This window comes from Symphalangus syndactylus, chromosome 19 (genome assembly GCF_028878055.3).
Source record: "Symphalangus syndactylus isolate Jambi chromosome 19, NHGRI_mSymSyn1-v2.1_pri, whole genome shotgun sequence".
In the NCBI taxonomy this organism is placed as follows: domain Eukaryota; kingdom Metazoa; phylum Chordata; class Mammalia; order Primates; family Hylobatidae; genus Symphalangus; species Symphalangus syndactylus.
The window spans coordinates 20,251,872-20,277,239 of NC_072434.2; the positions used below are offsets into that span (position 1 = coordinate 20,251,872).

The 25,368-nt window shown below is 40.2% G+C and overlaps 2 protein-coding genes across 10 annotated transcripts in view; both read left to right on the forward strand.

The window, feature by feature from the left end:
- The window catches only part of KDM5B (lysine demethylase 5B), an 80,841-nt gene that overhangs the window by 33,665 nt on the left and 21,808 nt on the right, over positions 1-25,368 (forward strand). For 7 of the 9 annotated variants that reach the window (XM_055234942.2, XM_055234946.2, XM_055234951.2 and 4 more), the window contains exons 2-12: positions 627-704; positions 3,379-3,501; positions 4,831-5,001; positions 10,734-10,868; positions 13,649-13,745; positions 15,008-15,117; positions 16,038-16,196; positions 18,091-18,210; positions 20,084-20,242; positions 21,159-21,340; positions 23,534-23,696. In XM_055234942.2, the coding sequence (XP_055090917.1) occupies positions 627-704; positions 3,379-3,501; positions 4,831-5,001; positions 10,734-10,868; positions 13,649-13,745; positions 15,008-15,117; positions 16,038-16,196; positions 18,091-18,210; positions 20,084-20,242; positions 21,159-21,340; positions 23,534-23,696 (1,497 nt within the window). Of the gene's footprint in view, positions 1-626; positions 705-3,378; positions 3,502-4,830; positions 5,002-10,733; positions 10,869-11,300; positions 11,409-13,648; positions 13,746-15,007; positions 15,118-16,037; positions 16,197-18,090; positions 18,211-20,083; positions 20,243-21,158; positions 21,341-23,533; positions 23,697-25,368 lie in introns of all 9 variants that reach the window. The other 2 variants (XM_055234943.2, XM_055234950.2) reach the window with 2 other exon arrangements.
- On the forward strand, positions 8,758-10,721 carry LOC129458753 (cytochrome c oxidase subunit 7C, mitochondrial-like). Its single transcript, XM_055234961.2, has one exon. It carries the CDS (start codon positions 10,373-10,375, stop codon positions 10,562-10,564), a length of 192 nt encoding a protein of 63 aa, XP_055090936.1. The 5' UTR covers positions 8,758-10,372; the 3' UTR covers positions 10,565-10,721.

Here is a 25,368-nt window from a genome sequence, read left to right on the forward strand (position 1 = left end):
GAGACTGATCTGGGCAATACATGTACCTACACCTCGTCTCTAACAAAAACCTTAAAAAATTAGCTGAGTGTGGTGGTGTTCACCTGTGGTCCCAGATACTTGGGAGGCTGAGGTGGAAGATTGCTGGAGCTCAGGAGGCAGAGGTTTCCATGAGCTGTGATCACGCCACTGCACTTAAGCCTGGGTAACAGAGTGAGACCTTATCTCAAAAAAAAAAAAAAAAATTAAAAAAATTAATGTGACTGGAAGGTTAAATGTGTTTTTTAAAGTTATAGACATATAGCTGTTATATAAAAAATGAGATACTTCTATGGTAATACAGAAGTCAAATTGTCTTTTGCCTAAATGAGTGTTTTTTTTTTTTTTTTAACAGGCTCAGTGACATTGCTCAGTGGGAAGGTTTGTGGGGAGAGGTGTATATGTGATATATCATTTATTTGGGAAAGAGTGTTCATACATATTTTGCTGCTCTCATGGACAAAAGGTTGAGAAACCACTACTCTGTGTTCTATTTTGTTTGATTGGTTAGAATAAGAATTACCTAACCTGGGTTTTAATTTTAAAACAAATTTTTAAATGTCAAATGCTTATAAGTTATTCTAGTAAGAGCCTTTGCTTTCTCCTAGGATTGGCAGCCACCATTTGCATGTGATGTTGATAAACTTCATTTTACGCCACGTATCCAGAGACTGAATGAATTGGAGGTAATGTCTTCACTATTGTTCTGTTTGCCTGTATTCCAGGGGGACCGTCTTTGAAATTATTACAATATATTAAAATTGTTGTAGAATCACCATTGTAAATCTGTTTTTAGATTTGTATTTGAGCAAATAAGAACATTTTTTTCTGTAGAGAACAGATCTTTAAAATACCGAATTGGCTAGGCATGGTGGCTCACCCTTGTAATCTCAGCACTTTGGGAGGCTGGGGCAGGAGGGTTGGCCTGGGCAACATAGCGAGACCCTGTCTCTGCTAAAACATAATTTAAAAAATTAGCCAGGTGTGATGGTGTGTGCCTGTAGTTCCAGCTACTCGGGAGGCTGAGGTGGGTGGATTGCTTCAGCCTGGGAGGTCAAGACTATAGTGAGCCGTGGTTGTGCCACTGCACTCTGCACTCCAGCCTGGGCAACAGAGCAAGAGACCCTGTATCATATTTATATTATATATATATATAGCCTGGGCAACAGAGCAAGAGACCCTGTATCATATATATATATTATATTTACATATGTGAAGATACACACACACAGAATTGTATATTTTTTGTAGGGATGAGGTCCCTCTATGTTGCCCAGGCTGGTCTCAAACTCCTGGGCGCAAGCGATCCTCCTGCCTCTGCCTCCCAAACCTGGGCATATAAAAGCTTATTTACTTGCCACATAATTTTAAACAATAATATGGAATTGTGCTTACAGTACTACTGAAGTTCCTTTTAGAGTGCCTACTTACATCACAGGAAGGTTTACTGAGTGTTTAATTCCTTGTCTGTCACGTGGTAGGGGCTGAATTAAATTTTTTTAAAAAGTCAATTAAAATTTTTACTTTTTTTGTTATGGAGTCCCGCTCTGTCGCCCAGGCTGGAGTGCAGCAGCATGATCCTGGTTCACTGCAACCTCTGCCTCCTGGGTTCAAGAGATTCTCCTGCCTCAGCCTCCCAAGTAGCTGGGATTACAGGTGTGTGCCACCAAGCCCGGCTAATTTTGGTATTTTTAGTAGAGGTGGGGTTTCACCATTTTGGCTAGGCTGGTCTTGAAATCCTGACCTCAAGTGACCCGCCTGCCTCGGCCTCCCAAAGTGTTGGGATTACAGGCATGAGCCACCATGCCCAGCCTGAATTAAATTTTTGTTGAGTTAATGTGTGTGTGTGTGTGTGTGTGTGTGTGTATACACACTTTTTTTTTTTTTTTTTTGAGACAGAGTCTTGTTCTGTCGCCAAGGCTGGAGTGCAGTGGCACAATCTCAGCTCGCTGCAACCTCTGCCTCTTAGGTTCAAGTGATTCTCCTGCCTCGGCCTCCTGAGTAGTTGGGATTACAGACGTGCACCACCACGTCCAGCTAATTTGTGTATTTTTAGTAGAGATGGGGTTTCACCACGTTGGCCAGGCTGGTCTCAAACTCCTGGCCTCAAGTGATCTGGCCATTTTGGCCTCCCAAAGTGCTGGGATTACAGGTGTGAGCTACCACACCCGACCATGTATAATTATTATTTTTTTATTTTTCTTTTTTATTTTTTTTTCTTTTTTATTTTTTTTTTTATTTTTTTATTTTTTATTTTTTTTTTTTTTTGAGACGGAGTCTCGCTCTCTCACCCAGGCTGGAGTGCAGTGGCGCGATCTCGGCTCACTGCAAGCTCCGCCTCCCGGGTTCACGCCATTCTCCTGCCTCAGCCTCTCCGAGTAGCTGGGACTACAGGCGCCCGCCACCACGCCCGGCTAATTTTTTTTGTATTTTTAGTAGAGACAGGGTTTCACCGTGGTCTCGATCTCCTGACCTCATGATCCGCCCGCCTCAGCCTCCCAAAATGCTGGGATTACAAGCGTGAGCCACCGCGCCCGGCCTTATTTTTCTTTTTTATTGAGATGGAGTCTCGCACTGTCACCTGAGCTGGAGTGCAGTGGCGTGATCTTGGCTCACTGCAACCTCCGCCTCCCAGGTTCAAGCGATTCTCCTGCCTCAGCCTTCTGAGTAGCTGGGATTACAGGCGCCTGCCACTACACCCAGCTAATTTTTTGTATTTTTAGTAGAGACGGGGTTTCAGCATGTCACCCAGGCTGGTCTTGAACTCCTGACCTCGTGATTCACCCGTCTTGGCCTCCCAAAGTGCTGGGATTACAGCCATGAGCCACTGCACCCAGCTGTATAATTATTATTATTTTGAGACGGAGTCTTATTGTCTCATCCAGGCTGGAGTACAGTGGTGCGATCTCAGCTTACTGCAACCTCTGTCTCCTGAGTTCAAGCAATTCTCCTGCCTCAGCCTCCTGAGTAGCTGGGATTACAGGCATGCGCCACCACACTCGGCTGATTTTTGTTAATAGAGATGGGGGTTTCATCATGTTGGCCAGGCTGGTCTCAAACTCCTGACCTTGTGATTTGCTCGCCTCGGCCTCCCAAAGTGCTGGGATTACAGACGTGAGCCACCATGTCTGGCCGGCCATGTATAATTATTTTACCAGCTTTATTTTGTGTATTTTTGGCTGTTTCTCATTGAATGTAGAAAGTGGTATATGATTTTGCTGAAAGAGCATTAAATTAAAAAAAAATTTTTAAGGTGGTATTAAATATTCTGTGAAAGAAAATATAAAATATCACATGGGCAGGTAATAGGAGCTTTAAAATAAGCTAAATGAGATGAAAACTCAATTCTTTGTCTTTTAGGCCCAAACTCGTGTAAAATTGAATTTCTTGGACCAGATTGCAAAGTACTGGGAATTACAGGGAAGTACTCTGAAAATTCCACATGTGGAGAGGAAGATCTTGGACTTATTTCAGCTTAATAAGGTAAAGGGCTAATGACCATCTTACTTATTTTATAATCTTACTGACAGAATGAATTTGATCTTCTTTGCCTTAAAAAGGAACTTATTGCCCAGCCAGGTGGCTCGTGCCTGTAATCTCAGCACTTTGGGAGGTCAAGGGAGGAGGATTGCTTGAGACCAGCCTGGGTAACATAAGGAAACCCTGTCTGTACAAAAAATTTAGAAATTCGGCGTGGTGGCATGTGCCTGTAGTACCAGCTATTTGGGTGGCTAAGGAGGGAGGATCACTTGAGCCCAGGAGGTGGAGGCTGCAGTGAGCTGTGATTGCACCACTGCACTCAAGCCTGGGTAACTGAGCGAGACCCTGTCTCAAAAAAGAAAGAACAAATAAACCTATTTTTTGAGATGTGTGAAATGAGATTCTCAAGTCAGTTGAGTGAGGAGGATCATCAGATCTTGAAGCCTTGTGGAATATTTTGCTGCCACCTGTTTTTCTCATTTTCACACTTTACAAAAATTCTGCAAGCTATTTCTTTTTATTACAGATAAGGAAACTGAGGCTCAGGGTGATAAAAAGCTAAAAAAGGCTGAGCCATGGCCGGACGTGGTGGCTCATGCCTGTAATCCCTGCATTTTGGGAGGTCGAGGTGGGTGGATCACCTGAGGTCAGGAGTTCGAGACCAGCCTGACCAACATATTGAAACCCCGTCTCTACTAAAAATACAAAATTAGCCGGGTATGGTGGCACATGCCTGTAATCTCAGCTACTTGGGAGGCTGAGGCAGGAAAATCGCCTGAATCCAGGAGGCGGGGGTTGCAGTGAGCCGAGATTGCGCCATTGCACTGCAGCCTGGGCAACAAGAGAGAAACTCCGTCTTAGAAAAAAAAAAAAAAAGCTGAGCCATAATTCAATACCAGGCCCATTTGATTCTGAAATTTACATTCTTTCCATCAAACATGCTAGCATGCATCCTAGTCTTTAGTTTTTGGAGACTTATTTAAGAGCCCAGAGTAAGACCAAGTATTACAGTCCCTTCTTTGGTAGAGATTTAGTTTTAGGTAACCTGGTTCTTTCCACATGATTGCTTTGGGGATGTGAAAAGTAGCTTAGAGGGGACAAAATGTTTATGGACCATGTTGTCAAGAGAGATGTTTAAAATTTCTAACTTAAAATTAATAGTGTGTATATATATGTGTGTGTGTATATATGTATATGTATATATATATTTGATTGGCAAAACATGTTTTTAAAAGATAACCATAGCCAAGAACATTTTCCCCTTGGAGTCATACTTAGGTGTGACTAGAAGTGACTTCCATATAGTTGTTTCTAATTTTGCTATTTTAACAGTTAGTTGCAGAAGAAGGTGGATTTGCAGTTGTTTGCAAGGATAGAAAATGGACCAAAATTGCCACCAAGATGGGGTTTGCTCCTGGCAAAGCAGTGGGCTCACATATCAGAGGGCATTATGAACGAATCCTCAACCCCTACAACTTATTCCTGTCTGGAGACAGCCTAAGGGTAAGTTTGGGGGCTAGCCTTAACTTGTTTTATCTTACTACTTATTGGTACCTTGTCTTTTCAGGGAAATGAAAAAGCCTTGATTGTGTTTGGAAGACCTTGTTTTAGAAGACCTTGTTTTGGCGGGCGCAGTGGCTCACTCCTGTAATCCCCACACTTTGGGAGGCCAAGGCAGGTGAATCACCTGAGGACAGGAGTTTGAGACCAGCCTGGCCAACATGGCGAAACCTCGTCTCTACTAAAAATACAAAAATTAGCTGGGCATGGTGGCGTGTGCCTGTAATCCCAGCTACTAGGGAGGCTGAGGCAGGAGAACCGCTTGAACCCGGGAGGTGGAGGTTGCAGTGCGCCGAGATCGTGCCACTTCACTCAAGCCTGGGCAAAGAGCGAGACTCCGAGACTCCGTCTGGGAAAAAAAAAAAAAAAGACCTTGTTTTGTGTTTTTTCCTTTAGTGTTTTTGTTCTGCTTTGAGAGCAGCTATACTTAGAAGTTTGTTTCTGGAATGAATAAGATTGTGGAGGAAATTTTTTTACTGTCCAAAGCTGAGGAGTTGATTATTATCTACTTGTTACAACTTTGCATTCTCTTTAAATTTAAAGTTGCTGAAGTATTCCTGGCTGTCATATGAAGGTATAAGCTGTGAAATAACTTGCCTACCTATTCTCTTTTGCCAGCTGAGATTTTTAAGGAGATTGTCAGAATGTTGATATGGTAAAAGGGGATTTTATAATGCTACATAGCTAATGGGTTCCTCTTCTAGTAACTCCTATGTAGCCATGTTCATTTCTGACAAAATGGTATTTGTGAAATTATTCACTTAAAAACTTTTAGGTAAAACAGTACTGTAAAAGCTTCCCATTTATTTCCAGGCCTTGGTAGAAAGAAGAGGGGTGTCATTATCCATTCACATCCTTTGAGTTATTTTAGGACTACAGCAGTGAGCCCTATAACTTTAAGAATTGTTTTCTGTGCTGTAGAGGTAGGAAGAGAATAACATAGTTTTTGAGGGGTAAATCACTAACCAAAGTCCTGTCCTAATACTATACACTCAGGAACACACCATCTGTAATGCTTAAATCCAGTAGATTTTGTTTTTCTTCCCTCTCTCCCTTATTGATTCCAGGTGAACACTTTTTAGCCTAGAAGAAAGTAGCCAATCTGACATTCAAAACTTTTTTTTTTTAATACATTGTGTGAATGTTTAGTGAGCCCATGGATGAAATTGTTTAGAATGTTGAATGTGAGCTGGGCGCGATGGCTCACGCCTGTAATCCCAGCACTTTGGGAGGCCAAGGTGGGCAGATCATGAGGTCAAGAGATGGAGACCATCCTGGCCAACATGGTGAAACCCTGTTTTCACTAAAAATACAAAAATTAGCTGGGCGTGGTGGTGCGCACCTGTAGTCCCAGCTACTTGGGAGGCTGGGGCAGGAGAATCACTTGAACCCAGGAGGCAGAAGTTGCAGTGAGCTGAGATTGTGCCACTGCACTCCAGCCTGGGTGACAGAGCAAGACTCCGTCTCAAAAAAAAAAAAAAAAAAAAATTAAAAAAATAAAAAATAGGCTGTGTGCCGTGGCTCAAGCCTATAATCCCAGCACTTTGGGAGGCCGAGGCAGGTGGATCCCCAGAGGTCAGGAGTTCGAGATCAGGCTGGCCAACATGGCAAAACCCCGTCTTTACTAAAAATAGAAAAAAAAAAAATTAGCTGGATGTGGTGGCAGGCGCTTGTAATCTCAGCTACTTGGGAGGCTGAGGCAGGAGAATTGCTTGAACCCGGGAGGCAGAGGTTGCAATGAGCCGAGATCATGCCATTGCACTCCAGCCTGGGTGACAGAACAAGACTCACAATGAGACTGTCTCAAAAAATAAATAAATAAACAAACATAAAAAATAAAAAATAGAATGTTGAATGTGGAACCTTTTTGCCTCTTATAGTCAGATCTAGATACAGTTGCCCATAGTAGATTAATTTTCTCTTCTTGAACTCTTCCTAAGTATGGAAGTTATAGTGAATCACTCCTGATCCTTCCACCTGTTATTTCTCTCAGGGCTATTTTTATGCATACATTCACAAATTGGAAGTGTACTCTTCATATACATCATTGCATCTTAAGGTTTTTTTTACTAATCATATGAGCATTTGCCATATCATTGAATAGTTTTTGAAATGCAATTTCTAATGACTGTGGCAATCCATTTTTTATAGCCAGACTTTATTTTGATGTCTTCTATTGTAGAATGTTTGGGTCGATTCTAGTTTTTTATTATAATACTATGATGAACATTCCTTGTATGTAAATTTTTACACCTATTTCTGATTTTTGAAATAGTTATTAGGGAGAGAAGAATTGAAGAACATATACTTAAAAAACAGGTGTACAGTAAAGGAATTATTGCAAAAGGGTGAAGTAGGGTGTAAGTTAAATTTTAGGAAGCTTGAGAAAAGTTGATACACTGTTCCAGTGGAACAGAGGCCTCAATCTTGCATCATCATGTTTTCTAAATGTCTTAAGGGATTGCTCTGCCTTTGGGTTGATGTGATTATGGCATGATGATATTAATCACCTGTAAGTCCTAGTTTCTCAAGTAAAGGTTAAAATTAGCATCTGTATGTTAATATTAGATGTAAAACCATATCGTGTGTGTTTTTAATTGTGGTTTGGAACAAAATAATAAAGCTCTTCATATTTATTCTAAAAAACTACAGGGCATGATTTTCTTAGATCTGCAAAGTCCTTACAGAACCAAGCTGACCATAGATGATGGAACCATTGAGACTAACTAGTAGGAGATAGGAACCACGTATATAGTATCTGAATTTGTGATCATCTGCTTAATACAATTTATGTGATTCAGCTCAATTAGTATTTTCCTAATCATTCATACTTTTGTGTCTCAAATAGAAAGTACATTGGATACATAAAGGGGATTAATTTAGATGATGAACAGGTTTTATTCTCCTCTGCATGCTTTCATTAAACATACTCTAAATGCTCAACTGAGGACTTGTTACAGAATAGAAGGCAATGTTCTATACTAATTTTTTTAAAAAACAAAATATTTGTTTCTCTCAATTGTTGGGTGTTTAATTTGTCTCATAATTTTTTTTTTTTTTTTTTGAGACAGAGTTTTGCTCTGTCATCCAGGCTGGAGTGCAGTGGCATGATCTCGGCTCACTGCAACATCCGCCTCCCGGGTTCAAGCGATTCTCCTGCTTCAGTCTCCCGAGTAGCTGGGATTACAAGCATGTAATCCCATTGCTAATTTTTGTATTTTTAGTAAGGGCGGGGTTTCAGTATGTTGGCCAACCTGGTTTCGAACTCCTGACCTCAAGTGATCTACGTGCCTCGGCCTCCCAAAGTGCTGGGATTACAGGCTTGAGTCACCGCGCCTGACCAACTTTTTTCAGAATGTAAATGCTTAACTATTAAGAATATAATAGGCTGGGCGGCCAGGCGCAGTGGCTCACGCTTGTAATCCCAGCACTTTGGGAGGCCAAGGCGGGTGGATCACGAGGTCAGGATGGTCAGGAGACCATCCTGGATAACACAGTAAAACCCTGTCTCTACTAAAAATACAAAAAAATAGCTGGGCGTGGTGGCAGGTACCTGTAGTCCCAGCTACTCGGGAGGCTGAGGCAGGAGAATGGTGTGAACCCGGGAGGTAGAGCTTGCAGTGAGCCAAGATGGCGCCACTGCACTCCAGCCTGGGTGACAAAGCGAGACTCTGTCTCAAAAAAAAAAAAAAGAATATAATAGGCCGTAGGCCGGGTGCGGTGGCTCACATCTGTAACCCCAGCACTTTGGGAGGCTGAGGCGGGCTGATCACCTGAGGTCAGTAGTTTGAGACCAGCCTCAACATGGAGAAACCCCGTCTCTACTAAAAATACAAAATCAGCCGGGTGTGGTGGTGCATGCCTGTAATACCCAGCTACTCGGGAGGCTGAGGCAGGAGAATTGCTTGAACCTGGGAGGCGGAGGTTGCGGTGAGCCGAGATCACGCCATTGCACTCCAGCCTGGGCAACAAGAGCGAAACTCCGTCTCAAAAAAAAAAAAAAAGAATATAATAGTTAACTTTTCTGGATCAAATCAATATGTAGGTTTAAGTAGAATGAGCAGAATATTTAATATTTATAGGGCGCTATTACCAGTGGTAGATTTATTACTTGTTAACAAGTAATGCGTCAGTATTTTTTAATAGTATATCATATTTCTTAACTATTAGAAATAAATTTTATCATTTTGTTGCTTTGTACTTTATTTTGTTCTTCCCCCAGTCTCTGTATTTCTGCAAATGTGAGGGGGAAAGGGGCGAATCTCATTAGTGAGATTCTATGGTAGTAACTGTGCCCATAGTGTTAGTGCTTCAGGAAGGTTGTTATTTCCATGTGTCTCATTCCAAATATAGCTGTTGCAACACACCTCAGAGGGTTACTTTTGGAACTTACTTTTACGAAGATTTTTCATAATGTTCATGGGTCCTGTTACGAAAAAGTAGTACTTACCTGAAATTCATATTAGCTTTGGTGGCAATATTTTGTTGTGTTAATGTTATATTGGCATTAAATACCCTCCTTTAGCCAGCTTAGAATAAAACTAAAAAGAAAAAGCAAAGCAAGAAGAGATGCATTTCTGATCAGAACCAAAGTTATTGCTGTGGGCTACCCATTGATCTTTGCCTTGCAAGTTAGACTTTGTAGGGATGTACTGTGGTAAATGGAAACCCTAGTGGGGAAGACTACTTTAGTCAAATGACCTGTTTTCTCAATTCAGGTGATATCTTTGGATGATAACTTTGCTAGTTATATCTGAAACTATACAGTTGTAAAATCTGGAAAACATATTGGATTCCCTATTTTTTTTTTATTCCAAACACTTGTTAAAAATGAGATTTTTAATATGGAAAATTGTTTTGGGAGCTTATAAGGGGCCTTTCTAACAATATGGACCTGGCATTAACGGACAGTCCCAAGCACAAATAATTCCAAGTGGTTCATTGGGAATGCCTTGAGACTGCTATGGCCTGTTGTAACCTGATGATGTCAGCAATGAAAAATCAAAGCAACACCACCTGTTAAAAATTTTTTTAATGTTTTAAACCTGTATAGGTGTATGTATGTGGTTGGTAACCACAGACTTGTCTTTATTTTTATTTAGATTTTTAAAAATTGTAGGCCTGTTGTCTACATAAATAGTTGTAAAATGTACCTTACAAAAATCCACCGGAACTCTCTAAGATTAAAAAAGGAGGGAATCCTTTCAGTCCTTGTGCACCGGGGAACAAGGTCGTGAATAAAAGGTCTTGGTGAGGTGCTGCCATTTCATCCATCCTCGGTCTCTGCGCCTTTCGCAGAGCTTCCAGCAGCACTATGTTGGGCCAGAGCATCCGGAGGTTCACAACCTCTGTGGTCCGTAGGAGCCACTATGAGGAGGGCCCTGGGAAGAATTTGCCATTTTCAGTGGAAAACAAGTGGTCGTTACTAGTTAAGCTGTGTTTGTACTTTGGATCTGCATTTGCTACACCCTTCCTTGTAGTAAGACACCAACTGCTTAAAACATGAGGATGTTTCAGTTCCTCCATTTAACAGATATGAAGAGCATTTTAAGAGGTGCAGCCTCTGGAAGTGGATCAAACTCGAACTCATATGGCATACTAGATATGTTTGTCAATAAACTTATGATGTGGAAAACAAAAAGGAGGGAATTTATCAGTACAGTTGTTATTTCTAGTGTTTGCAGAAGCCAAACCTGACCACAGACACTAAGGACAAGGAGTACAAACCCCATGATATTCCCCAGAGGCAGTCTGTGCAGCCTTCGGAAACGTGCCCTCCAGCCCGACGAGCAAAACGCATGAGAGCAGAGGTAAGAGCCTCATGTGGTTAACTTAGAAGGAATTCTCAAGCCCTAATACCAATGGCTATCTGGCACTGGATTTCTCTCATGTGTATGCTCTTTGTAGTTTTGAACCTTGTTAATCTCACAAAGGGATGCTGTTTGTATTCCAGCTTTTACACTGGGTGAATTGTACCATCAAAGGGGTAAGGAATCGAAGAAGTCTTTCTAACTAAGTTTTTGCTGCCTGGACAGACAGCTGCTTGTTACCAGTCAAGGCCTTAGGAAGAATTGGTGTTCCTGTGTTCCTACTTGGATTGCCCATTACCCTCACAAAGTTGGGTGTTGTTTAATGGAGATTAAGGCTAGAAAACATGAAGATTAGGAGTTTTTTTAAACAGAGTGGTTAGAAGACAGTTAAAGTCACTTTTCTCAGACTTCTTTTTTTTTTTTTTTTTTTAGAGACAGAGTCTCGCTCTGTTGCCCAGGCTGGAGTGCAGTGGCGCAATCTTGGCTTACTGCAACCTCCGCCTCCTAGATTCCAGCAATTCTCCTGCCTCAGCCTCCCAAGTAGCTGGGACCACAGGCGTGTGCCACCATGCCTGGCTAATTTGGTTTGTATTTTTAGTAGAGACGGGTTTCACCGTGTTAGCCAGGATGGTCTCGATCTCCTGACCTCGTGATCCGCCCATCTTGGCCTCCCAAAGTGCTGGGATTACAGGCGTGAGCCACCGCACCCAGCCTCTTCTTCTTAGAGATGGTCTTGCTCTTTCACCTAGACTGGAGTGCAGTGGCATGATCATAGCTTACTGCAACTTTGAACTCCCAGGCTCAGGTGATAGCTGCCACCTCAGCCTCCCAAGTAGCTGGAACTACAGATGCATGCCATGCATGCCTAGCTAATTAAAAAAAAATTTTAATAAAGACAAGGTCTCACTGTGTTGTCCAGGCTGGAGAAGGATTATTTGCTTTAAGATTTTTCTGCTTTGAGAAGCTTTCCCTGGGAAAGGAAGAAGAGTATTTTTCTAGTGATCTTGTTCCCATACCAGAGGTATGAAGGTTTTGAATTCCTGCCTAGCCTGATGGATATGTGAGTTTTAGGACTCAGAGATAATATATAGGGAACTGTTTAGAGCTGGGAAGCCTCATATTGCATTAATCATACTAAATCAGTAACTGGTTTTCAATAATTATCAAAAATGAAAAAAATCAGCCATTTTGTTTTCTGAAGAAATAGATAAATAAGAGAATTGTTTTTCACTTTGGTAAGTTAGAGACAGGAAAAAAATTTAGTGATTCACTTTTTCTGAACGAAGGAGACTGCCCAGAATAGGAAAATATGGTTATTTGAAGCCCATAAGCATGTTTAAAGTAAATTAATCTATGAATCAGTTCTTTCTTGAGCATATTCTTGATCTTATAAATGTATATATAAGAGATGCCCCAGTGCTGTGGATGCCTACATCTGCCTTGATGACACCCGAGAGTAATGATATTGCCCATGGAATAAACTCTTTTAGCAGTGGGCATCCTTAAAATGTATGAATAAACACAGGCAAAGTGAGAAAGCACAGTTCCACAAATACTTCAGTATTACCACAAAATGGTTTTATTTGCTTTACCAATAAGTATCAGCACTTTGAGAAATAATAGAAACTGAGATTGGCTTCTATACCCTCAATGAGGAGGGAGCCCTTAATAGTTTAGTGATGTTAGAAGTGTAGTTTATAATAATAGTTTATTAAAATAATTTATGGAAAATTATTGTGGAAGCAAAACTTTCTATAAATACTGACAGACCTTGGAAGAGGTCAGCAAACTCTTAGAGGCTAATGGAATTATGACATTTATATAACTACTTAGGATTTGGCTTAGTGCAGTGATTGAATAAAGCATAAAGCAAATAGATAAGAACCAAGAACCTTCTAGGAGGAAAATAAGAGTTGTTCTTCCGAATTTGAATAGAAACACTTCTCTTTTTTTTTTTTGAGACAGAGATTGGCTCTTGTTGCCCAGGCTGGAGTATAGTGGTGTGGTCTCGGCTCACTGCAACCTCAGCCTCCTGGGTTCAGGCAATTCTCATGCCTCAGCCTCTTGAGTAGCTGGGACCACAGTTGTGCATAACACCTGGCTAATTTTTGTATTTTTAGTTAGAGATGGGGTTTTGCCATGATGGCAGGCTGATCTCAAACTCCTGGCCTCAAGTGATCCACCTGCCTTGGCCCCCCCCCAAAATGCTGGGATTACAGGTGTGAGCCACCTTGCCCAGCCACAATTTGTTCTTGATCCTTTGACTTTTCCCTATTTGGTTTTTTTTTTTTGAGACAGAGTCTTGCTCTGTCACCCAGGCTGGAGTGCAATGGCACCATCTCAGCTCACTGCAGCCTCTGTCTCCCGGGTTCAAGCGATTCTCCTGCCTCAGCCTCCCAAGTAGCTGGGACTACAGGTGTGTGCCACCATGCCCAGCTACTTTTTGTAATTTTAGTAGAGACAGGGTTTCACTGTTAACCAGGCTGGTCTTGAACTTCTGACCTCAAGTGATCTGCCTGCCTCGGCCTCCCAAAGTGCTGCGATTACAGGTGTGAGCCACTGTGCCTGGCCAACTTTTCCCTATTTTTAAATTTCTCATCCATGCTTTAATAGTAGTTTCAAAGGTGAGCTCTCTTCCTTAGGAAGAGAGAGAAGTATGTTTTGAATGCCCTGTTAATAGAGGCAATTGGTAGGATATAGTCACCTTGAGATTCCAGTTGGATTTTTAAAGGTTATTTCTTCTTAAAGGAAATATTCATGTATATGACAATTTTTTTAAGGCCATGAATATTAAAATAGAACCCGAGGAGACAACAGAAGCCAGAACTCATAATCTGAGACGTCGAATGGGTTGTCCAACTCCAAAATGTGAAAATGGTAAGAAAATTTATCAATGAATAGGAAAGAAAAAGTAAATAAAGTAAAAATAACTATTCATAAGTAAAGATTATAAGCTGAAAAAGTCAATAGAAAAAAATTAAAAAGTAAACATTAGAGCAGCCAGTACATAGTAGTCACTGGGTTGGGCTTTGAGAAATAAAATCTTAATATATCAACAGTGTCCTTGTTCTCATAATTAACTGACAAGTGGGAGAGAGAAACAGAAACTATATGTATGCATATTAGGAGTGTGGATGAGTTTCTCAGCTGTAGTGAGTTGCTACTTTGAAATTTGATTCAATGCAGTTACTTAAAAGAAGTAATTTGTGAAAAACATAGGTGCCTTTGACCGAACGTCTAATAGATTTATTTCAGGCAAGGCAAACAGACATGCTTCCTAAATCTGAATTGTAGTTAATTACTTGCCTGGCTATCACTTGATGTAAGTCACTGTGAGAGGTGAATTTGAGATTCTCTTAAGAGAAATCTTATATCCTATATAGGAGGCACATACAAATTAAGAAGTTACTAAAATTTGTTCAACCTAGGGATTAGTGAGCTAGTGGAAAGGCAGCACAATGCAGTGGAAAGTAATAGAGATACACTATAAAGTAGTACAGTAATCTTGGCACAACCGCTGACTAGTTATGTAACCTTAGAGATGTTTCTTGATTTACTTTAACATCAGTTTTCTTACCTTTGAAATGGGTTTGTTGTGAAGGGTTAAATACTTTATGGAAAGCATTGAGCACAATGCCTACCACATGATAGTTCAGTAATTGATAGCCGATGTTTTCGCCAAACTTCTCAGTCTTCAGAACCAGGAATTTGGAGACCAGGAGGATGACCAGGAAGTCATCTTAGATCATGGAGAGATAATGTGTTATGTAGAGGAGGTATAGTTGGTGAACTGTTGGTCTCTTGTAGTCATGGCCAAGAGGAATTTGATTTCATCAGTATATGTTATGTGTTGGTCTTAAGAAAACTCTAATTCCTATTTTGAAAGCATACAAACCTGAGGGACATCTCCAGAAGTAACCTACATCCTGAAATTTAAATGGCACAAGAGTTTGCATTTTATCATGAAGTAATCAGCATTTGAGCCCTTGAATAAAGTATACTGGGTGCTATTGCTACTAAAATGTGAAAACACACATGAAATTATGTTTGTGTACAGTATGTGCTTTGGGAGGGAGATGATGAGTTGAGGAAGTGGAGAAAAGCATCATAAAGAGCTAATTTTGGATTGCCTCCTACAGAGAAAGAAATGAAGAGTAGCATCAAGCAAGAACCTATTGAGAGGAAAGATTATATTGTAGAAAATGAGAAGGAAAAGCCCAAGAGCCGATCTAAAAAAGCCACCAATGCTGTGAGTGACTTCTTAACCATGTCGCCTTAATTAGAATTAAAAGTGGTAGTTTATTTTTACTTTTTTTAGAGATGGCTGGAGTACAGTGACACAATCATAGCTACTGCTGCCTTGAACTCCTGGGCTCAAGGGATCCTCTTGCCCCAGTCTCTTAAGTAGCTGGGACCACAGGTGTGCACCACCACGCCCGGCTAATTTTTCTTTTTTAAATTTCTTGTAGCGACAGTTTCTCGCCATATTGCCCAGGCTGGTCTCAAACTCCTGGCTTCAAGCAGTCCTGCCAGGGCCCCCAAAAGTGTTGGGATTACAGGCTTAAGCCACTGTGCCAGGCGTAAATTGGTAGTTTAATGTGGTTAACTTTAAAACAGTTTTGTTTTAAATATGGAAAACTTGTATTTTTCCTTCATATATTCTACTTTTGGTTAGGTTGGTAATGTATTACCTGGTATCTTTTTTTTTTTTCTCCTGAGACAGGGTCTCTGTCACCCAGGCTAGAGTGCAGTAGTGCAATAAGGGCTCACTCCAACTTTGACCTACCAGGCTCAAGAAATCCTCGTGTCTCAACTCCCCAAGTAGTTGGGACTACAGACATGTGCCACCATTCTTGGCCTATAACCCTAGCATCTTGTTGTTGTTTTGGAACCTACTAAAAACTAGGTCTTTAAATAACAAACTTTAAACACATCACAATTGAGAAAGCTAGGAGATTCCACTTTAGATTTGGTATGCATGAGATATTGCGAAATATCCGTCGTAGAAAGCGAAACATTTTTATTTAAAACATCCTTTATAGAGGTTGAAGCATTTGTAGCAGGATGTAGAGACTAGATTATGTCTCAGATCCACTTCATTTCTAGAATTTTAGAAAATCAAATAATAGCTCATGTTCCTTTGTTCTGTACCCACTTTTATTGCTACAGGTGGACCTGTATGTCTGTCTTTTATGTGGCAGTGGCAATGATGAAGACCGGCTACTGTTGTGTGATGGCTGTGATGACAGTTACCATACCTTTTGCTTGATCCCACCTCTCCATGATGTTCCCAAGGGAGACTGGAGATGTCCTAAGTGTTTGGCTCAGGTAATAATTAATGGTAGAGGTAACACTATTTTTAGGGCATTTTTCTTTGCCTTTGAGTTTTATTTGTTTTTTATTATTATTTTTTTAGACAAGGACTCACTTTGTTGCCCAGGCTGGAGTGCAGTGGCACAAACATGGCTCACTGCAGCCTCAACCTCCCTGGCTCAAGCAGTTCTCCCACCTCAGCCCCCCAAGTAGCTGGGACTACAGGCCCATGCCATGATGCCTGGCTAATTTTTGTATTCTTTGTACAGAGGGGGTTTCACCATGTTGCCCAGGGCTGGTCTCCTGAGCTCAAATAGTCCTCCTACCTCGGCCTTCCAAATTGCTGGGATTACAGGTCTGAGCCACCTCACTTGTCCTGCCTTTGAGTTTTAGATTTGGCAGTCGACAGTAATGAGGCCCGTGAAGAAAACTGGGCCCATGAAGAAAACTGGGATGGACCTGAATAGGAAAGAGGTCTTAGAAGTGAGTTCCACAATGTATGTGGGTAGTTAAGAGGCAGAAAATAATTTGTAATAAGTATCTTATTTTTTTTTAATTCTTATAAAAAGCACTACATGCTCTTTGCAAGAATTATTAAAACATTGAACAACTTAAAAAGTAGAGCTATGCTTTCACAATGCATACATAACCACTGTTAATGTCTTGGTGTATATTCATCCAGACTTTTTTCTATTTTAAACAAATGGAGCTACATTATATAAGTAATTTTAGTAATCTGCTTTTTACATTTATAGAGACATTTTCTTGTAGCACTGAGATTACTGATGTTTTTAATAGTGCATGCTGTCATTGGTAAAATCTAAAAAGGATCTACCATTATCTTCATGAGGATTTTTTTTTTTTTTTTAATTTTTTAGACAGAATCTCACTCTATTACCCAGGCTGGAGTACAGTGGAGTGCAGTGGCGTGATCTCAGCTCACTGTAACCTCCACCTCCCCAGCTCAAGTGATCCTCCCATCTCAGCCTCCCAAGTAGCTGGGACTACAGGCTTGCACCACCATGCCCAGCTAATTTTTGTATTTTTTAGTAGAGACAGGGTTTTGCCACGTTGTCCATGCTGGTCTCAAACTCCTGAGCTCAGGTGATCCGCCTGCTCTGGCCTCCCAAAGTGCCGGATTACAGGTGTGAGCCACCGCATCCAGGCATTAGGATTATTTTGCATTAATATTATGTAGCAGTCAGTCTATTACCCTTGTTAGGGTTGAATTATAATAGTAAGGAGGTTTATTTTAAGTATAGCATGGATATAAAGCTTTGAGTGTTTTTCCACGTAGCTATGTTACAACATAAGGATATCTCCATCAATGGGAGGTTATTAGGCATGGGACAAGGATAAATTAATACCTCATAAGAGGGATGACCTTATCAATGAATCTGGAATATTTAAGTCTATTGGCTCACGAAGATTAAGGCAGCTTTTATACTGCCCCTGTTAACTCCCAGTATTAGGTTATAATCAAATATTGCTGGCCTGAGAGCCATTCTGTTCCATCAAGTGGTTTATCTCTATTTTGATCTATTGTTTGTTGATTTTATAGTTTTAACCCCAGGAGGACATTATTACTGTCATTTTCAGTATTGAAAACATTATTTGATTTTGAAGGAAGTCGAATCTTTAGCCTGCCTCTTATAAATATATAAGTTTATCCAAGTTGTGGTTGTTAAAATTGACATTTTATTTGCTCATTAGCAAATAAATAAAATGTATTTTATTTGCTTATTAAAATAACCACATTTTCCAGGCAGGTTTATTTTTATAATGTAGACCTAGCATAGAAGTAAAATAAACAAATTAAAGCCTTGTTTTTTATCTGCCAGCTTGATGATTGACCAAGTATACTTGATGTTTTCAGTGTCACCTAGAACATAATTTTCTTTATTTTCAGGAATGTAGTAAGCCACAAGAAGCATTTGGCTTTGAACAAGCAGCCAGGGACTATACCCTCCGTACTTTTGGGGAAATGGCAGATGCATTCAAATCTGATTACTTCAACATGCCAGTCCATGTATGTACATATATACTGCTTTGATTTAGGATTTTAATAGCTTTTGGAGAAAAGTGTAGCTGAAGACCCATTTTTAGTTGAGACCTCACTCTAGTGGGCATTATCACACAGAAAGCAGAAAGAAACCTTTAATTTGTTTTGTGGTATTTGAAATTTCACAATACTTTAAAAAGCATTCTAAATTTTTATTTTAGGATTTCTCTAAAGATACCTCTTCCACACAGATTATACAGCACCAGTAATAGAACACTAATAAAGAAAATCGCCAGCAATCATTTTGGCCCAACAAATATAAAGAATACTTCACAAAATGTATTAAATGACTGCTATGTGCCAAGGTGTACTATGCATTGGGAACACATTTGTTGTATATTGTTATGTAATCATAAGTTAGTATTATAAATTTCAGAATGAGTCCGTTTTTAATTCCCCTTTATGCACTTTGAAGCATAAGCATTTTCCATTCAGCATTTAATACTCCATCAGATGAGTACACCAAAATGTAATGCTTTAATTCTGGGTATTTAAACTATGATTTTTGTCACTACTAATAAAGCACTGCAGCAAACCCTTTATGCATGTAGTACTCTTTAATTGGATGATTTTCTTGGGATGATTATTGAGGTCAGAGGAGAGTCATTCTCCTTCATTCCATCTCAGTTGCTGCATCAATTTATGGATCCCAGCAATATATGAGTGAACTTGTTTTTCCCCAACACCTCTAACATCAGTTATTAGTTACTTAAAATGTTTGCTTATTTAATGGACTTAAATTTATACTCCATTTGGATTTTCAGTTCTCTTGACTTCCTTATGTGTTATAATATTTGCCAATATGTTTGCTTAACCAATCCTGATGACTTGCATGTAACCTCTTCTATTTGTGGTTAACTGTATATTTTGACGGAATATTAGATGAGGACATTGAGGGATAGACATTTAAATGTTACCTGCCTCTGGATTTACACCAGATTAACAACAGATTGACATTTAGTCCGGTGACTCTTTATTCTAAGGGTGTGCTGCTACAAATTGCTCCTTTTGTCATATCATATATACTGGCAGTCCCCAACCGCCCTTTCCCAAACTGGCCATGGACCAATACCAGTCGGTGGCCTGTTAGGAACAGGGCCACACAGCAGGAGGTGATCGGTGGGCAAACATTACCACCCGAGCTCTGCATCCTGTCAGATCAGCAGCTGCATTAGATTCTCATAGGAGGGCAAACCCTATTGTGAACTGCCTATGCAAAGGATCTAGGTTGCATGTTCCTTATGAGAATCTAATCCCCCCATCTCCCAGCCCTTGCGCCCTGCCCTTCCCCATCCATGGAAAAATTGCCTTCCATGAAACCCATCCCTGGTGCCAAAAACACAGGGACATTGGGGACCACTGCTATATACTGTCTTTTTTGTGTTGGTTGCCTACATTGCTCTCAGACAGGTCTAGTGAAAAGAATGAAAGGATGGACTCAGGTAATGTATTTGAAAGCATCTCAAAGTATAAAGCATCATTGAAACAACAAACCTTATTACTGTGCTGTTATCAACTGTACAGTGCTATACGTCATTCAGACACAACTAACCATTATTACTATACAGTTTGTGTTACATTTTTTGAAACACAGAAATATCTCCCAGTCATAAATAATTGCTTTCCTTGGCTCCCTTTTACTGTTGTGGCCTGGCTGTTGATAGAGGAACATGAATTCCTTTTAGACAGTAGAGGTTTCCTGAATTGCCTAAGATCAATTATAGAATATTATAGACACAATTTTTCCTTAGGATGCTGTTCTTTGATTCCCATCACTGAGCTTAATTGGTCACAGACAGTTTGTGAGGAAACTCATTTTTTCTATTCCTTATATTTCCAGATGGTCCCCACAGAGCTTGTTGAGAAAGAATTTTGGAGACTGGTAAGCACTATTGAGGAGGATGTCACAGTGGAATATGGAGCTGACATTGCCTCAAAGGAATTTGGCAGTGGCTTTCCTGTCCGAGATGGGAAAATCAAACTCTCACCCGAGGAAGAGGTAGGCATATAAGTGGCTTGGAAATTGAGGTATTTATTGAAATTCTGTTTGGTTGGCTTGAAGTAACTTATGATTACTTTTAGCAAATCCTTAATTACCAGATTTTTAATGATTTCAAGAAAAGTAGAAAGAGCCTACAGAAGAATTCTAGTCCTAACTATGTCACTATATTGTGGTCATAGGGGAAAATTACTTATCACCCTTTGCCTTCAGATTTTATAACCTTGGTTTCTCCTACTGAAGAAAACCTGAAGGACTGAGACCAGTCCTTTATTTTTGAACTTTAATATTTTTGAGTATTTTTTTCCATACTAGCAAACTCTTAGGAAGAGTTCTGTTTCTATCTTGGTAGGAAAGTGTGATTTTTTTTTTTTTTTGGTAGTTTTCTTTGAAAATATTACATATGATCAGAAAAGTACATAGTTATATGTATACAGCCTGATGAATTTCCACAAACTGAACACACCCATGTAACCAGCACTAACTAAAACAAGAAATAGGATACTCCCAGCACCCCAGAAGTTCCCTTTTTGCCTGCTCTCCTTCACTACTTTTCCTCTTTCAGGACAAGCACTATGCCCTCAGGATAATCACTATCCTGACTTCTAACACTATAGATTAGTTTGCCTGATTTTGAACTTTGTTAAAGTGGACTCATGGCTTATGTTCCTCTATATATATTTAAAAAGAGACAGATACAAAAGTATGTGCTGTGTGAGTCCATTTATACAAAGCTCAAAACTGGGCAAAACGGATCTCTGGGCATCCTAGAAGGTCAGCATGGTGGCCCCTCCTCTTCCACATTTCTTTTTTTATTTTGAAGGAGAATATTTTTAGCTGGCCTTTTGAAACAGAGTTCTAAAATGTTAGCATTATATAGCTAAACCTTTATCCTCTTTTGTCTTCTTATTTTTAGGAGTATCTTGATAGTGGCTGGAATTTGAACAACATGCCAGTGATGGAGCAGTCTGTCCTTGCACATATTACTGCTGATATATGTGGCATGAAACTTCCTTGGTTGTATGTGGGAATGTGCTTTTCTTCATTCTGTTGGCATATTGAAGACCACTGGAGCTATTCAATTAACTACTTGCACTGGTGAGAAGTTCCAAAAAGAACCCATGAATAGTATGCACGCTGGATAGGAAAACTTTCCTTTTCAATGCAGATGTGTCTTAACTGTGTCTAAAGAGTAATGAACTACTTTTTTCCCTAAGGTTTTTCACTTCTGTTAGAACAGGCATCCTGACAAGACAGTGGTTCTTAAGATTCCTAGAGCATCCATGAATTCCCTGAAATTGCACACACACTACTTTGCAAGAACAACGTATTTCTGGGGGAAAGGTAGTTTTTATCTGAAGTAAAGAAGTCTTTGTCTAGGCTGGGTGCAGTGGCTCATGCCTGTAATCCCAGCACTTTGGGAGGCCAAGATGGGCGGATCACCTGAGGTCGGGAGTTTGAGACCAGCCTGGCCAACATGGAGAAACCCTATCTCTACTAAAAATATAAAAATTAGCTGGGTGTGGTGGTGAACACCTGTAATCCCAGCTACTTGGGAGGCTGAGGGAGGAGAATCACTTGAACCTGGGAGGCAGAGGTTGCAGTGAGCCAAGAGACCGCACCATTGCACTCCTGCCTGGGCAACAGAGCGAAACTCCGCCTCAAAACAAAAAGAAGTCTTTACCTATAGAAAAAGCATATTCTAAGTAAAAGTTACTTTTACTATAGAAAATCCCATTTGATGGCAGTGGTAGCCTGGATACCCCTTTGGGAGAATCGTGAATTATAGTAGGTACCACAGTGTCCTCCAGGTCTGTGTAATGACCAGCCTCTCTTTTGTTGTGCTGAATTCAGGTATCACTACGCACAGTAGAGTGAGCCTTATCTTGGTGTGCGCATTGAGGGGGCAAGGTGGGAGGGATGTGCAGATATTTGGGCTTCTTTACTTTTTAAACTCTTCAAGCCATTTCTTCACATCTGTTTTCTTCTCTATTTTTCTTCTAAATATAAAAATATTTGAAAATCTATAACTCACTCAAATCCTCACACAAGGAATTTGAGGATGTACCACAAGAAAGAGAATTGGCATATATATGTATAGAATTAATTCTGCTTCCCTAGGCAGTTTCTCCCAGCTATAAAATGAAGATTATATTTACCATACCTCAAAGGGATGATACAGATAAATTGTTTGATAATTTAAAGTCCTTTGAAGAACAAAAATTCCTTAGAAATGCTAATTGCCTTATTAGTGTTTGATTTAACCTCGTCTGCCAGAATGGGCAAGGGAAAAGAAAAATGGAGAGTTGCCTTACCTTGTCGGTTGCTTTAGGCAACTGTGATAACAACATATCCTGAAGTGAATACGATACCTTATATTCTTAGAAATTCTGGATATTGGCTGGGCACGGTGGCTCACGCCTGTAATCTCAGCACTAAGCTGAGGTGGGCGGTTCACCTGAGGTCAGGAGTTCGAGACCAGCCTGGCCAACGTGGTAAAACCCCTTCTCCACTAAAAATACAAAAATTAGCTGGGCATGGTGGTGCATGCCTGTATACTAGCTACTTGGGAGGCTGAGGCAGGAGAATTGCTTGAACCTGGGAAGCGGAGGTTGCAGTGAGCCGAAATTGCGTCGTTGCACTTCAGCCTGGACAACAGAGCAAGACTCAGTCTCAAAAAAAAAAAAAAAAAAAAAAAAAAAAAGAGAAATTCTAGGTGTCTGCATTTTCTAAAGAGTCAGATAAAAATGAGAGGGGAGAGAGGGACCTCAGATGGAAAGTCTTCTGTTCATTCATACTTGAAGGGGGAAAATGCATTACATATGTTCACATCACATTTCTTTTTTTTTTTTTTTTTTTTTTGAGATGGAGTCTTGCTCTTGTCACTCAGGCAGGAATGCAGTGGTACGATCTCTGCTCACTGGATCCTCCACCTCCCGGGGTCAAGTGAATCTTCTGCCTCAGCCTCCCAAGTAGCTGGGATTACAGGTGCCTGCCACCATGCCTGGCTAATTTTTGTATTTTTAATAGAGATAGGGTTTCACCATGTTGGCCAGGCTGGTCTTGAACTCCTGACCTCGTGATCTACCCGCCTTGGTCTCCTGAAGTGCTGGGATTACAGACGTGAGCCACAGCACCCGGCTCACATTCACGTTTCTAATGATATTTTGTCAGTTTGCGGATTCCTTTTTAGCGTAGTCTTACAAAGCTGAGTCTGAAAAATATGAACTGGTAACTCATTTTGTTTGTGTTGGTGTTGCAGATTGATTTATTTTTATAATCTATTTCCAGGGGTGAACCAAAAACCTGGTATGGAGTCCCAGGGTATGCTGCTGAGCAGCTAGAAAATGTAATGAAGAAACTAGCTCCAGAACTCTTTGTGTCCCAGCCGGATCTCCTCCATCAGCTTGTGACCATCATGAACCCCAATACCCTGATGACTCATGAAGTGCCTGTATGTTCTGGGTTAATCCTCCTGCCACTCAAGCTTAATTCACCACTCCTCTTTTTCCTTTTTATTCACTTTTTTATGATGTTGATTTAGTTCTGTGTTTTCCATAGCATGACTTGATAGCAGAAACAGCTGTTTTGCTGTGGTACTGTACATTTACTCAGTGGGACTGGATCCTTAGATACCGTAAAAACTAATTTGTTGCAGCTAATAACTATATTGCTAAACAGCCTTCCTTTGCAAGTAATAATTGCGATTCATTGGTTTTAGTATATTTGTAAGTGAAAATTTATTTCAAGGTCTTGAGCTTGTATTTTAGGGTTCCTAGTCTAGACTGAAAAGTCTAGAGGTTGCTAAATGAAGTGACAACTATACAGTCATGGGACACCTATGAACAACAGGGATATGTTCTGAGAAATGCGTTGCTAGGTGATTTTGTTGTCATGTGAACTTCATCGAGTGTACTTACACAAACCTAGATGGTATAGCGAACTACACACCTAGGCTATATGGTGTAGGCTATTGCTGCTGGGCTACAAATCTGTACAGCATGTTACTGTACTGAATACCTTAGATAGTTGTAACACAATAGTAAGGATTTGTGTATTTAAATGTATCTAAACAGAAAAGGTACAGTGAAAATATGGTATTATAATCTTACGGACCACCATTGATATGTGGTCTGTCTGTGACCAAAATGTTGTTACATGGTGCACAACTATACTGGCTTCCTTTTGGAGAATACTCTGAAGACATTTGGGAGGCCATATTGAAATGTATGAAGAGTCCATCTTAGCTAAATAAAATGTAAATGATACATTTACAGTGTTAAAGTGAATTCTTGAACTTGTTGTGACCTTAAGTTTATGCTTTTGGGTTCATAGGCTAGTCAATGGAGACAACAGAAAGGACTTTCATTTTAGGCATTATAAATTATGCATGGACCATAGCTTAGAAAATAATCACCAGTAAGCACCACAATCTCACCATCTCCTCATAGTTGGTATTTTTTCTCATAATATTTTTCTTTCCTCATGTTGACTGTTTTTTCCAATTTGTTAAGAGTAGATTGCTTTAATTGAGACCTGACCCTGGTTCTTTAAATATTGAGCAAACCGTCTGAGGTTAGATTCTGGACCTACAGAGATAGATGAATGAACTCCTTGTGCATTTAGGGATTCACAATCTGAAGTAAAAGATAATGTTTATACAGATAATGGAAGGGTGGTGTGGTTTGACAGTGGTGCCAACTATGAGACTGATCTAATAACTCAATATATTGAGAATCAGAAAGGGCTCGTAAATGAGATGACATCTGTAGTAGGAGCTGGAACTCTGATAAATTATCATGTTTGGCAGAGTCAGGGAAGGAGGAAGTATTCCAAGTAGAAGATATGGTGCTCCTGTGATGGGTAGTAGTCTTTACACAGAACCCTGAAGGCCGTATTATCACACAGATGGCTGGTCTCCACCCCTAGAATTTCTGATCCTGTTATTTTGTTAGTCTGAGTGGGGCTTGAGGATTTTCATTTCCAACAAGCTCCTAGTGGATGTTGATGCTTTTGTTCTGGGGGACCATACACTAGGTAAGCATTGGTGTAGAAATATAGACGCTTGAAAAGGAATCTAATATTATTATATAATAATAAGTTCAGTATAAGGATTTGTGTGCCTA